Genomic DNA, 14778 nt, shown 5'->3' on the forward strand with positions numbered 1-14778 from the left:
GTTTATGGATTCCCCTACATACCCTGGTGGTCGTGGCTGATATTTTTGTGGCTTCCTTCCCTCTAGCTATGGAATCGCTGGCTCCACAAATGTGACTGGTGATCAAGTTAAGAAACTGGATGTCCTTTCCAATGACCTAGTTATCAACATGTTAAAGTCCTCCTTTTCCACGTGTGTTCTTGTGTCGGAAGAAGATGAAAAAGCCATCATAATAGAACCTGAGAAAAGGGTGGGTCTGCGCTTCTACTGTCAATGGTTTTAACGTTACCGTCTTTCTTCCGGTCTTCATAAATGACCCCACTTGTTCATCCAGCCTGGATTACTAGGAATCACCCTAGATCTCTCCTGAACCACATCGATGATCGTTTCACACCTTCTATTTCACTGTCAAATCTCAGGTCTGCCCTGTCTCCTCCACTGTCCACACCAGCACTGTGGGTCATGCATTGCTAGCTCTCCCATGGGCTCATGTCTAGTCCTAACACTTTATTGCCATGTTCAAGGCTCTTCAAAGCCCGGCTTCTGCTGACTTCCTCTTCTGCTTCATCTCTATCTACCCAGGGACTACATATATATATATATATATATATATATATATATATATATATATTATTTTTTTTTTTCCTGCATGCTACCTCGTATCTTTCATGACAGAGTATAAGTAAATAAGGACCACATTTCTTGAACTTTCCCCTAGATTCTCGCTGTTAATCCTTGATATATACCCTCTATCTGGTTACAGTCTGTTTATTTTTACAGTAAAGTTGCATTTCTTTTTTCTTTACTCCAGGGTAAATACGTAGTCTGTTTTGATCCTCTTGATGGTTCTTCCAACATTGATTGTCTTGTGTCCATTGGAACCATTTTTGGCATCTACAGAAAGGTAAAATGTGATGTATCAAGCCTCTGGTTTGGGATCTAAAGGAAAGTTAAGCTTGAGCATGCAGTCCCATTTCAGTATTGTGGAGCAGCCAGAATATATAATCACAACGTGCTGTAAGGCTTGAAATAGATTAAGATCTCAAGTTCTGACGTTTCCAGCATTAATTGTACAATGAAGACCCATTAAGTTTTTAAAAGAAAATGCAATAGTAAAATGTGGGTGGGAGGAGAATGGTATTTCATAGGTTTGACTAAATTTTGCTTTCTCTTATGATGGAAATTTTATACATATGTACATATATATATATTTTTAAAGAGACAGAATAAGGTAATTATAGCGATGATACTATGTGAACTGAAATTTATGAAAGTATCAAAACAGTTAATATTGCTCATATCAAAATTGTCCTTTAAATCCTCTAAATCAGGGGTGGGCGAACTATGGCCTATAGGCCAAATCTAGTCTGCTGCCTGATTTTGCTGGACCTGCAGGCAAAGAGTAATCAGTCTGCATTTTTAAACGGTTGGAAAAAATATAAAGGAAAGTAGTATTTCATGACCCATGAAATTTAATTTCCAGGGCTCATAAATAAAATTTTATTGGCATACGGTCATGCTCATTTGTTATGTATTGCCTTTGGCTAATTTCAGGCTACAATGGCAGGATTGAGTAGTTGTCATACAGACTGTATAACCTATAAAGCCTGAAATACTTATTATCTTTCTGTTTATGGAAAAAGTTTGCCAACCCCTGCTCTAAGTCATGGAAAGCACAGTGACGCAGGATGGGCACCCAGACCCCTGTCCCGGGTCTTCCACCTGTGCGATCTCTGCAAGCCCCTCTATCTCCAGAACCTCTCATTCCTTCTTTTTCTTTAAATGTGTGTGTGTGTATGTGTGTGCATGTGTCTGTCTGTCTGTATGTGTTTATATAGATGTATATGTGTGTGCATGTTTGCATGTACATGTGTCTATATGTATGTATGTGTGTATATAGATATATATGTGTGTGTGCATATGTGTGTTTGTGTGTGTGTGAGCATGTGTGTCTAAGAGGGAGAGAGAAAAGCAAATGAGCGTGTAAGTGCATGCTCAAGTATATAACCTAAAATAACCAAAAACCAAAATAGACAAGTGAAAAATAGAACGAACACCCATGGACCCATCATACAACTTCATATGACCTAAAACACGTCATCGTGGCTTCAGCTCTTGTTTGTTTTAGAAATAAAACCTCCCAGATACAGTTGGTGGCATAGTGGTTGAGAGCTCAGCTGCTAACCAAAAGGTTGGCAATTCAAATCCAGCAGCTGCTCCTTGGAAACTCTGTGGAACAGTTCTACTCTGTCTTATAGCATCAATATGAGTCAGAATCAACTCGATGGCAATGGGTTTGGTTTTGTTTTTTTGAGGGGGTGAGTGGGTAAGATTCACTTTGCTAGGTTGCCTCATGCTGAGCCTCTTGATGGATGAAGCAGTTAGTTGAGTTGAACTCAGGGGTCTTTCCCAGCTCCACTATTCTGTGATTCAGAGGCTTATGGGGTGAGATCCAAATTTGTACTTTATTTTTAAAAGTGACTTATTGTTTAGTATTGTACATAAGCCCCTTTCAAACAGATGAAAAATGGGACACCGTGGGTCATTGGAATGTGTTTTGCTTTTGTCTTGGATGAGAGGCGTAGCACACCAAAACCAATCTGAGTACTAAGAAAAACAGTTGGTGTCAGGTTGATTCACGCTCATGGAGATCTCGTGTGTGTCTGAGTGGAGCTACATACACACCACAGGGTTTTCAATGGCTGTGCTCTTTCGAAAGCACATACCAGGCTTTTCTTCTGAAGTGCCTCTGGGTGGACTCAAACCTCTAGCCTTTTGATTAGTAGCCAAGTGCCTAACCATTTGCATCACCCGGGGACTGGAGTATTGTTGTTGTTATCAGCTGCTGTCCAGTCAATTCTGACTCATGGCGACCCCACGTGTGCAGAGTAGAACTGATCCATGGGGTTTTCTTGGCTGTTATCTTTACAGAAGCAGAATGCCAGGCCTTTTCTTCTGTAGTACTGCTGGGTAGGTTCAAAATGACACCCTTTAGGTTAGCAGCTGAGCACAAACCGTTTGCGTCCCCTACCTAAAAAAGCCAAATCGAACCTATTGCCACCTACTCATAGTGATCCTATAGGACAGAGTAGAACCGCCACGTAGGGTTTCCAAGACCGTAAATCTTTATGGAAGCAGACTGCCACGTCTTTCTCTCACAGTGAGGCCAGTGGACTTGAACACTGATCTTCAATTAGCAGCCAAGTACGTAACCACTGGGCCACCAGGAAGTTCTAATTCTCATGCCAGAAAATCAAGGGCAACAATTCATGTATTTTCCAAGTCCTACCATGAAACATACCATTCCTATTGTAGACATGGAAGGATGTCATTTTACCCACAAAGCATCAAATCTATAGTACAGCAAGAGAGGTTTGTAGCAGAGGAAGACCTTTGGTTCGTGAACTGAAACAAAAATAAAGCAGAGCTAACATTTGCCAACAAAGCCCTGGTACACAAACGCTTAAGCACTCAGCTGCTAACCTAAAGGTTGCAAGTGTGAAGCTACCCAGTGGCTCTGTGGGAGAAAGGCCTGGCGATCTGCTCTTGTGAAGATTACAGCCTAGAAAACCCTACAAGCTAGTTCTACTCTGTCACATGGGGTTGCTGTGAGTCGGGATCGACTCGATGGCACCGAACAACAACAATGTTTGGAAACCCCATTCTTCACCTCACTCCCTGAAATAAAAACTCTCTCTTAAGGAAAAACAACCATAGAAAACTAAAAGATACTGGCTATCAACTTAAAAAAAAAAAAAAAAAAACAACTTGCAACAGCCGCTAGAATTATAATTGCTAGCACAACTCAACAGTTGGTCTCCACACTCTTTGCAATAAGCCTGATGTGATGCTCTTCAAAGACTAAAGAGGTGATGAGTGTGACATGTCTGAAGTCATTTCAGTTTTCACAAGCCTTGAAGCCGTTCCAGGGCCTATAGGGCATACACATCGATGTTTCCCGCTTTCTGCAGAGATTGGTCTTAGCTCAAATACATCTCCTTGGTTGACCTGCTCATGGGAACGCATCAGTCACTGGGACGTGGGCACAGGTCAGGCCTTGCCAGAGTGATGCCTGAAACAGACTTGACAGGGCTCAATATTCCATCAAGTCCCTTCCACAGCCTCTCCCAAGGGTTGGAGAGATCCAGAAGGATAGATTCTCCTGAGGACAATATTTGATTCAATATTTGGACAACCATTATGGTTAGAAAGTTTGTCTAAATATTGAATTAAAATCTACCTCTCTATTTAAAGGCTCATTTGGTCTTATAGAGAGAGCCCTCAGTGGCAACTACCATGTGTAAGGCACTGCCTGGCCCTCTGAGGAGAGTTTGCCGCCCGTCTGAGAGAAGGTTGTCTGGTGACGTGACAGCCTCACCCTGCTTCTGCTTCACCTTCTCCACCATTTCAAGTCTCCAGAATCCATGGGGCCTTCCCTATACTTCTCATGGGATGTCGTGGAATAAAAAGAAAATCCAATTCCTATAGCAGGTAGTGGAGCCTGGGTGGCACAGTGGCTAAGAGCTCGGCTGTTAACTAAAAAGTCAGCAGTTTGAATCCACCAGCTGCTCCTTGGAAACCCAATGGGGCAGTTCTACTCTGTCCTATAGAGTTGCTATGAGTCGGAACCGACTTGACAGCAATTTTTTTTTTTTTTTTTTAATGGATGGCCTTAGATAGGTAGAGAAAGGGAGCATCCAGGCGGTTTCTATTTTTGCCAAGTGCTTTATGTCCATTGATATATCCCTAGGTGTCTGAATGAGAATGGAATGGGTTTCCTTGGAGGAAGGGCATTGTGGGGGTTTGGAGGAGGGAATTCATGCTTTAGAAAGGATATCAGGCTAGAAAACCAAACCTGTGATTCAATGAAATTATTTTCTGAGTACTTGGGTCATAGACAAGTGTTGCTATTATTTCATGAAGGAAATTGAAATGTAAGATTGGTGACAAGATTTCAGGGAAAGGTAGTTCATTCTCAGAACATTGCCACAGGCAGTGTGGATGGTTCTGGGCCATGTCCGTGTCTGGGACTTTTCTGGGTGGAGAACTGGTTACTTGAAGTCCCTAGTGGGAGGAGAGGCCTTCCTTCAAAGCCAAGTCACTGGCTTTAAGGAAGCTGGTGATGGTTAACATGACCCTCTAACAGGTGTTCACTTGACAAAGCTTGTGCGGTGGTGTAGTGATTAAGTGCTACAGCTGCTAACCAAGAGGTCAGCAGTTCGAATCCACCAGGTGCTCCTTGGAAACTCTGTGGGGCAGTTCTACTCTGTCCTATAGGGTCGCTATGAGTCAGAATCGACTTGACAGCAACGGGTTTGGTGTTTTTTTTTTTTTTTTTTTTTGTGCGTTGACAAATTTGGAATTTGGAAAATGTGACCCTATGTTTAGTTTGTGTTTAGCTGCACTGTGCTAACCTGTGAACACAAACAAACCAAAACAACTCAACCTAACCAGCTAACCAGCCAACCAACCAACCAGATGAAAATCATTTACTAAACAGGAAGTGCAGGGGTCATGGCACAAAAGGAGAGAGATGGTTTTTGTCATTCTTCCTTTCAGGTGAGGCGTTCTCAAAGGTCAATGTGAGACTCACCTGCGGTGTGTGGTAAAATGCAGATTCTGCCTTAATGCATCTGGGGTGTGGCCCCATAATCTGCATTTTTAATAAATAACCCAGGTGATGCTAATGCAGGTGGTCTATAGGCTATACTTTCCAGAATTATAGGAAGCAGTTAGCTGGATGTTTCTGCTGGGAGGACCTCCATCTCCAGTTTTATCATATAGATGTGCTTGCTTACTGTGCCACCACCCACCTGTCTGTCATAGTGTGGTGGCTTCTGTGTTGTTGTAATGCTGGAAGCTATGCCATTGGTATTTCAAATACCAGCAGGGTCATCCATTGTGGCCAGGTTTCAGCAGAGCTTCCAGACAAAGACAGACTAGGAAGAAAGGCCTGGTGATCTAGTTCTGAAAATTAGCCAATGAAAACTGCATGGATTACAACAGAATACAGTCCGATACAGTGCTGGAAGATGAGCCCCCTAGCTTGGAAGGCACTATACACTAGCTGCAACAATGGAACTCAAACATACCAAGGGTCTTGAAGATGGTGCAGGACCGGGCAACATTTTGTTTAGTTGTACATAAGGTCACCACGACTTGGAGCCAAATCCATGGCAACTAACAAGAACTTACTCTTAGCTGCTGGGATTTCTGATTAGAAAAGGAACGAATGAAATGTAGGGAAATTACCTATCCTCCTTTATGCTTTGTTTCAAGCAGAGAGTAATCAAGCTGAAAGAGTTGTTTGGGGGCTGTTTTGAAGACTAGCAAAGCCAGTTATATATTACAGAGAAGACAGTTATCAGTAAGCAATACTGAGTAGGAGGCATCTCCGTCAGATGTTCCCTGCTCTCGTATCAGGCAAGCTTTGGGTCACTTGATCCCATAGGCTGTAAAATTAATTTAGTAGGTTGAAACCAGCTTTCTTTCTTTAATGAAAAGAAAAGATTAGAATGCATCTCAGATTCTATGTGTAAATACTGTCCCGTTAAATTTTTTGTCATTTTGTGTGTGCGTATATGTGTGTGTATTGGTACTGGTCTGCAACGTAAAATCTATTTCTTACTGTGAGTCACGATGAAAAATTTGAAAGCAACTGACCTAGCTTGTAAGGACTCTGGGGGGATGGTCTAAGTTCCTGAATTTCCGAGCATTTCTTTGATGTGTGAGTGAAGTGGACCGCGCTTCTCAGTGGAGTATGCGCTGCAGTTGGCAAGAGCTCATGAGAGCCATTTCCTCCCCAGACTGACTGCCCTCCAGCCCTGTGTTAATTTGTTTAACGAAGGATGGAGTAGGCAGGTGGAAGACACTGATGCTGGTAATAAGATAAAACTAGTGGGAGCCGGCAAGAGGGCCTGTTCCTTTTTGGAAGTGATAATGGAGAAATAAGGGAATATCAAATTAGTAAAATTGGAGGAGGCCTCTGATTGGAAAGAAAGATCCAGATGCAGGAAATTCAGGGTCTGGTGGGAAGGCTGCTCGGGTAATACAATCAGGATGTTACTGATGTGTAGAGTGAGGCCCCTCTGGGAAGATGCCTTATTTCATTAGAAGCCCAGACCCAGCTGTCTTTGAGTCAATTCTGACTCATGGCGACCCCATGTGTTGTAGAATAGAGCTGTGCTCCATAGGGTTTTCAAAGCTGTGACCTTCTGGAAGTGGAGCACCAGGCCTTTCTTCCAAGGCACCTCTGGGTGGGTTCGAACTGCCAGCCTTTCAATTAGTAGTCAAGTGCTTAACTGTTTGTGATACTCAAGGACTACTTCATTAGAAGAGTACCCCACTAATGGATACTGTGAATGGTTTGACTGGAAAAGAGGTCCATGAAACACAACAACCAAAACATTTTTTTTCTTACTCTAGACTTCAGCGGGTGAGCCGTCTGAGAAAGACGCTCTGCAGCCAGGCCGGAACCTCGTGGCAGCCGGCTACGCCCTCTACGGAAGTGCCACCATGTTGGTACTTGCCATGGAGTGTGGTGTGAACTGTTTCATGTTGGATCCGGTGAGAGATCTTGGGGGAGGCCAGGTTCCTTGGCTGGGGTCTGTGAGTAAGCGTGTGTGTGTGTGTTTGGGGTAGGGTGAGAGGTGGGCAATGAGGCCCATGGAGGGACAGAGTTGACAGGGTGGGCTGGCATGGGGAAATGGAGAGACAATATATCCTTCATGAAAAGATCTTCAAGGTGAGAAAGACTATCTGTCCAGAGCACAAGACAAAGTCTTTGTTCCAAGACAGATTCTTTAGAATGGACATTCATCCAGTGACTCAAATGCCCACAGAGGAAGACAGGTCATACAAATGAGTGGCGTGTGCTGGGAAGGCCAGGGGCCATGGTGGGAACTGTAGGGGACTGGAGAGGGTCAGCAATTGTTACTATTCAGAAACAGGGGCCCAGTAAAAAATATAGTATTTCTAGATTTATAAAACACTTTACTAGCCTGAAACAGGTACTTGTATGCCAATGTTCACTGCAGCACTATTCACAGTAGCCAAAGGGTGGAAACAATCCAAGTGTCCATCAACAGATGAATGGATAAACAAAATGTGGTATATTCATACAATGGAGTATTACTCAGCCATAAAGAGAGATGAGCTCCTGGTATATACTATGTCGTGAGTGAACCTTGAAAACATAACAAACAAAAAGAACATTATGCTGAGTGACATCAGTTAGACCCAAGAGAGCAACCATTGTGTGATCCCACTTATGTGGAACATCTAAAATAGGCAAGTGCAGAGAGACAGGAAGTAGATTAATAGTAGGTGGGAGGGGAAGAGGGAGTTACTATTTAAGGGGCTGTGGATTTCTATTAAGGGCAATGAGCAAATTTGGAAACAGATAGTTGCGAAGGTTGTGCAACATGGTGAATGTAATTAACATCCCAGAATTTTACATGTAAGAATGGTTGAAATGGAAAATGTTTTGTCATAAATATTTCACCATAATAAAAATTAAAAAACAAAATAGACCAACACTGTGCTAGCTAACTAGACAATATTTGAGGACCAGATGGGGCCTGTGGTTGTCCATTTGCTGCCCTGGCCTTAGATGACACCCATTACTAGACTCTACCTTATTCAAGAAGTCGTTTTCCTGAGGTGAACAAGTATCCCAACTGCACTGCTTCTTCCAAAAAGGGCTACCAAAATCATTAGGTACCACATACGTACACACAAACCTTCAGTCAACCATTATAGCCTTGCTAACATCGAACTCAAGGAAACGAAATGGAGACTCCCCACTTCCCATTACAGAGAAAAGTCACCTTACTGCAGAGAGGACCCCCAGGTGCCATGGACTCAAGGAAACGAAATGGAGACTTTCCCATTACAGAGAAAAGTCACCTCACTGCAGAGAGGACCCCCAGGTGCCATGGAGAAGATTCCTTAGCAGTTTTAACTTGTGAATAATCCCTTCCATGTGTGTATTAATGCAAGTTGTTTCTTTATTCAGAGAAACAACAGCTTCCATGGAGCAGAGAATGTGGGGGTAAAAATCTGTTTAAATATTTGGTGGAACTTTGTGGCTTCTAAAACCCACCACTGAAACCTAGACCCCCAAAGGAATAACCTTCAACTCATCAGCCTGTTGTTGATGTGTTTGGTCCAGTAACCCAAGGGGAAAGATTTGGGTGCATACACTCCTTTTAGTTTTTAAAATGTCCTCGGATGACGTCAATGAAACCCTTTATTTATACAGCGCTTCTTGCGGACAAACTGAACACAAGGTACAGACAGTGAACTTGAATCCCCTGTAAGCGACAGGTTGCCCATGATGAGGCCCTCGGGTCTGTGAGTGGCAGGTGGCATAAATCAGAGCACAGGCTACCTTTGTCCCATGAACGCTGACCTAATTGGACCTTCACCTCCTTGGAAGTATGGGTGCTTAATAAATAAACAAGGGTAGAGAATACCACCATCAAGCCCCCGAGTGAGGTGACCTCACACACATAAAAAATAGTGGCAGATGGAGGGCAAAGTTGAGTCTGAGCCCAGGGTGCCGTTTCCAAACCACTGATGTTGGCAGATTTACAGACTCGTCACACGTTGACCACAGCACCAAACATGCTTCTGGTGACTTCTCTCTTGCCATTGAGTTGATGGATGTGCAGAAAAAAAACAGCCTTTTCTTGTTTCCAGATTGCAGATGTGTGTGTCCAGGAGTAAGTGTCTGCGTGTTTGATAGTCTTTTGTCTTCCCCAGACCTCTGGGCCTCTAAGTGTTCTGCAGATAAAGGATGCCTGCTGTGACGGTCCCCTGCTGGCTGCCCTCACTCTGTTTGGTTCAAACGGTCCTTCTGGCTGATGCCATAGCCCCGTGGCCACATACTAGGGAGATGCTATGTTCTTTCTCTTTGTTGTGTCTTGCTGCAAGGACAGGCCGAGGGTTTCTGCTAAAACCACCGCAGTGGCTGTATTTGGGGGCAGGTGTCCATGGGGTATAGCTTCTGGGTCTCCGTGTTTACAATAACATGCATGTGAGATGCACGTGAGACAGCTCCGCTTCCTAAACCTTTTGTAAAGACATTTAGTTATTTGTTTCATTTTACTGATTACCAAAGAATATTTCTACATATTTGCAGCCAAATTTTTGGAAATTACAAAAACCGTTAAAGAAAGCAAAGAATCACTCACAATGATACCTTTCACTAACCTCTGTTCATTTTAGTGTTGTTTCCCTCCCTTCCTGCCGCCCCTCCCCGCTCCTTCCTGTGGCTTGCCCTCTTCCCTCCTCTTCTCCTTCCCTTCCTCCTTGTTTCCCTCCATCCCTCTTTCCCTCCTTTCTTCCCTTCTGCCTCCCTCCCTCCCTTTCTCTTATTTCCTTCCTAGTTTCAGCACACCCCAGCACCCCATGTCACCAGGAATCCATCTTTGCTATGGGACTAGAGGGCAGGATGAGATGTGTTGCTGGAACCCCCCTTCTCCTTCACTCTCCCCTCAGTGGGGCACCACCCCTCCCCAAATAGGCAGAGCGTCAATCACCCTCTTATCGGCAGTACCTGGAGCCCCTAACAGCCCTGGGGCCAGAGCAATAGGAATTAGGTGACATTTACCCCCCCCCCATTCAAATTTCCTCTAAAGTACCCAAACCCCAAAGGCTTAGCCCAGGTGGCATATGGGGTGGGGGTGCAGAACCCCAGCGTTTTTAGAGGAAAATGGTACATCACTGAGAGAAGGCACCTGAAGGTGTGAGTGCCAAGAAACAAACCTCAGTGTTCTGCTTTTCTCGGCAACATACAAACAGCAAATTTGCATCCAGATAGAAGTGAGTGTAAAGCCAGGAAAAGCCCTGAGTACCTGATGTCTGCCACCCTGCAGGCACCATCTCTCCATACCTGCCTCCCCTCTGTGCCAGCATCTTGTCTTGTAAATGCATGTGGGTCTTGCTTACCATTCTCATTCTCCCTCAGGCTTTGCGCTTGCTTGTTTGTTTTTACGTATTTCTGCTCTAGCTTTGTGTGGTTTCTTCCTTGTTTTACTGAAATCATTTGAGAGCAAGGTCAGAAGTCTCTTTTTCTGACACCATCTGCAGCACCATCTTGCCCCACCCCTCTTCTTCCCTGCCCTGTTGCCTTTCTTCTCCTTCGCTCGCCCCGTCACGATCCTGGGATAGGTTGGCAGGAGTCCCAGGCCATGTCCACCTTCCCACCCACCCCCACACACCTCAGACAGACCCCCGTACACCTCCCTGATGAGAAGGCTCCTCATCCGCCTTTCCTTCCTTGTCTTCAAGGCCATCGGGGAGTTCATCTTGGTGGACAGGGATGTGAAGATCAAGAAGAAAGGGAACATCTACAGTCTCAATGAAGGCTACGCCAAGGACTTTGATCCTGCCGTCACGGAGTATGTCCAAAGGAAGAAGTTCCCCCCAGTAAGTGTGGGGGGTGGGGGTAGGGGGCGGGAGGCTGGTCCTGTGCCAAGGAGCCCCTAGACCACATTTGGGATCAGTTATGTAGACATCTGTTGGTACATGATTCATGATCTGCCTGGTAGAAGAGTGCCACGGAATGGAAGCGGACTGGATCTCCCATTTGTACTGACCCCATGATTGTTAGGAACTGGGAACTGGCATCCCTACATGCAGAGGTCAAAATAGGAATGTCTGTTTTTGGGGGGATTGCCACTTTCTCTCAGCAGAAGAAAATCAGGATGATAAACTCAACCAGACAGATGAGTTAGTGGCAAAAAACCAAAATGTGGTTCTTGTGCCCAGGGCAGTAAGTACCTGTCACGTGGTGCCTGTCCCTTTGGGTGATCGTCCTATGACGGGTTGGAAATCCTGCCATCATCTCAAGGCTAAGCGTGTCCATCCTGGTGTCTCTAAACCAGGTGCCATTGACTCATGGCACCCCCATGTGTGTCAGAGTACAACTGTGTTCCACAGGGTTTTCAATAGCTGACTTTTCAGAAGTAGATCACCAGGCCTTTCTTCTGAGGCACGGCTGGGTGGATGCAAACCTCCAAGTCTTGGGCTAGCAGTTGAGCATGTTAACTGTTTATACCACCCAGAAAGGGACAGTGGTGGCTCAGTGGTAGAACTCTTGCTTTCCATGCAGAAGACCTGGGTTTGAATCCTGGCCAGTGCATCTCATGCACAGCTTCCAGCCACCTGTCAGTGGATGCTTGCATGTTGCTATGATGCTGAATAGGTTTCAGTAGAAATGAAGGCTAGGGAGAAAAACCTGGCAGTCTACTTCCAAAAAACCAGCCCATGAAAACTCTAAGGATCACAGTGGTTGGATCATGTTGTGCATGGAGTCCGATGAGTCGACGCTGACTCAGCAGCAGCTAACAACAACAACAACAATCCCTACACAGCTCCTTACCACGGCAAAATCCTCGAGCTTCTGCTAAATGGCAGTTTGTGTGGTGTCTCCACCATCCCCAAAGACAATATCAACCACACCCTCCTTGGGACTTCTGGGGGTAAATTGATATTACTGTCAGACATGTAGGGGGTTATCTCCAATAGTCCATCTTCTGCTTCTTTGGGACAAAATTTTCATCACGTTTCTTAGCACAGTCCCAATTATGCACCCTGTAGGTGCTCAGCCAATGATTATTGAATCAAATAAGCATAGAGGACTCAAACAGAACTCCTTTTCTTTCTTTTCTGCAATGCTAATTGTTGTTGGTCTTAACCTTATAGGACAACTCATCCCCCTATGGAGCCCGGTACGTGGGCTCCATGGTGGCTGATATTCACCGTACGCTCGTCTATGGAGGAATCTTTCTGTACCCTGCCAACAAGAAGAGCCCCAAAGGAAAGGTAACCATGTTCCCTTGGAAACTGGTTGAAAAGCAGTGGATTTAATTTTCAGCCTGGGGAATTTGATTTAGGAGAAAAGGAAGGTTGTGGTAGCTGTTGAGCTCCACAGTAGGTTGCTAAGGATGCCCGTGGCGTGTTCTTTTCTAGATAAAGGCTTACCTTGCTAAAGGCAGGAGATGTCAACTAAAAACCGCCTCTCGAGAGCATTTCCATTGTTATGGCAAAAGATAGTTAATGATGCCAGGAAGGGGACTCAGTGCTTCCCGTGGTTACATGGTTTGGTTTGGGTAAAATAAATTCCACTCATAAAATGAAATGAGACAGTCCAGTCTTATTACCAAGACAGCAAATCAAACGTGTATTCCAAATAGAGGTTTCTTTTGATTGCTTTCAAAAGGTGTAAAATAGAAATAACTAATGAGCTGACATTTGCTGTTTGGAAAGAATCTGTGAGCTTTTAGGTAAGCTGTCATCTCTGACTGTGCTGGCCTAATGCCCATGGCGCTCCCAGCCAGCTGTAAGATGGGCTGTGCTTTCCTATCATGGCTAAGAGATATCCTACCTCTCTTCTGCACAGTGGCAGAGTGCTTGCTTCCAAAGTATGGCCCTCTTCATTTTTCCCAATGGAGAGATTGTCTTCTTTTTAAAATGCAAGAGACGGAATAAGAACAGGAAATCCCCTTCCCAGCCCCAGTTGCTCTTGAGTCGAGTCTGACTCATGGCAACCCCACGTGTGCCAGAGTAGAACTGCTCCATAGGGTTTTCAGTGGCTGATTTTTTCGGAAGTAGATCTCCAGGCTTTTCTTCTGCGGCGTCTCTGGGTGGACTCAGACCTCCAATCTTTTGGTTAGCAGCTGAGCATGTTAACCTTTGGTGCCGCCCACCCACTAAAACCCACTGCCATCAAGTTGATTCTGACTCATAGCAACCATATAAGACAGAGTAGAAATGCCCCATAGGGTTTCCAAGGCTGTAAATCTTTATGGAAGCAGACTGCCATGTCTGTCTCCTTTGGAGCAGCTGGTGGGTTTGAACCGATGACCTTCCAGTTAGCAGCTGAGTACTTTAACTGCTGTGCCACCAGGGCTCCACATTGACACCACCATTGATATTTCTAATTAACCAAAAAAACCAAACCAAACCCTGCTGTCGAGTCGATTCTGACTCATAGTGACCCTATAGGACAAAGTAGAACTGCCTGATAGAGTTTCCAAGGAGCGCCTGGTAGATTTGAACTGCCGACCACTTAGTTAGCAGCCATAGCACTTCACCACTATGCCACTCAAAATCTCCTTTAGTTAGAAGTATCATTCTTCCTGTAGCCACCTCAGGCGTCCCAACCTATGTGATTATCTGCTTCACAGCACTTTTCTCTAAGGCCTCAAAAAATTGTTCCTTGATACCAATATCAAAGCACCTTCTTTTTCGATTTTGCAAATCTGGCTATCACACCTGTGTGGAACCAGAGCCAGGAAACACCTGCAGAAAACCCTCCACTCCGGAGGCAGACTGCATGGAAATGCTTACGATCAAGAAGTTATTTAAAAGTAAATGCCAAGATGTATAGTATGCTAAATCCCAACCCTCAAGCCTTAGGAAATTTGTAAAAGGAATGCATACAGAGTTGCAAACAGTATTATACTGTTTGGAGGAGCTGGTCTGCTTTCCAGATGGATTTCTTGTTGCTTTTAGAATAGGCAACGCTCCATCCAAAACACCCAGAATCACTCATTAAGTCCACTTTCTGGGCTATAAAGAGAAGGGAACCAAGGGTTCTGCCAAAATGTCTTTTGGTCCCTAGTCCAGGTGGTGGGTCTCATATTTACATCAGGTAATCTGTTGGCTCTGGCTGGATGAGTATTTGATTAACCCTTTGGTCTCCGATGCAATCCTAAGGGGCACTTTTGTGACCTCATAGAAGGAAAAGGAGAATATAACTCCCGCGAGTCTGTGCATTATTTTGCTACG

At 44.6% G+C, this 14778-nt stretch overlaps 1 protein-coding gene across 1 annotated transcript in view; it reads left to right on the forward strand.

Annotated features, from left to right (window-relative positions):
- The window catches only part of FBP1 (fructose-bisphosphatase 1), a 33040-nt gene that overhangs the window by 17791 nt on the left and 471 nt on the right, over positions 1-14778 (forward strand). Inside the window, exons 2-6 of the mRNA XM_003407708.4 lie at positions 67-229; positions 791-883; positions 7405-7545; positions 11275-11412; positions 12691-12810. Coding sequence (XP_003407756.1) covers positions 67-229; positions 791-883; positions 7405-7545; positions 11275-11412; positions 12691-12810 — 655 coding nt within the window. The remainder of the gene's footprint in view (positions 1-66; positions 230-790; positions 884-7404; positions 7546-11274; positions 11413-12690; positions 12811-14778) is intronic.

This window comes from Loxodonta africana, chromosome 9 (assembly GCF_030014295.1).
Source record: "Loxodonta africana isolate mLoxAfr1 chromosome 9, mLoxAfr1.hap2, whole genome shotgun sequence".
Classification (NCBI taxonomy): domain Eukaryota; kingdom Metazoa; phylum Chordata; class Mammalia; order Proboscidea; family Elephantidae; genus Loxodonta; species Loxodonta africana.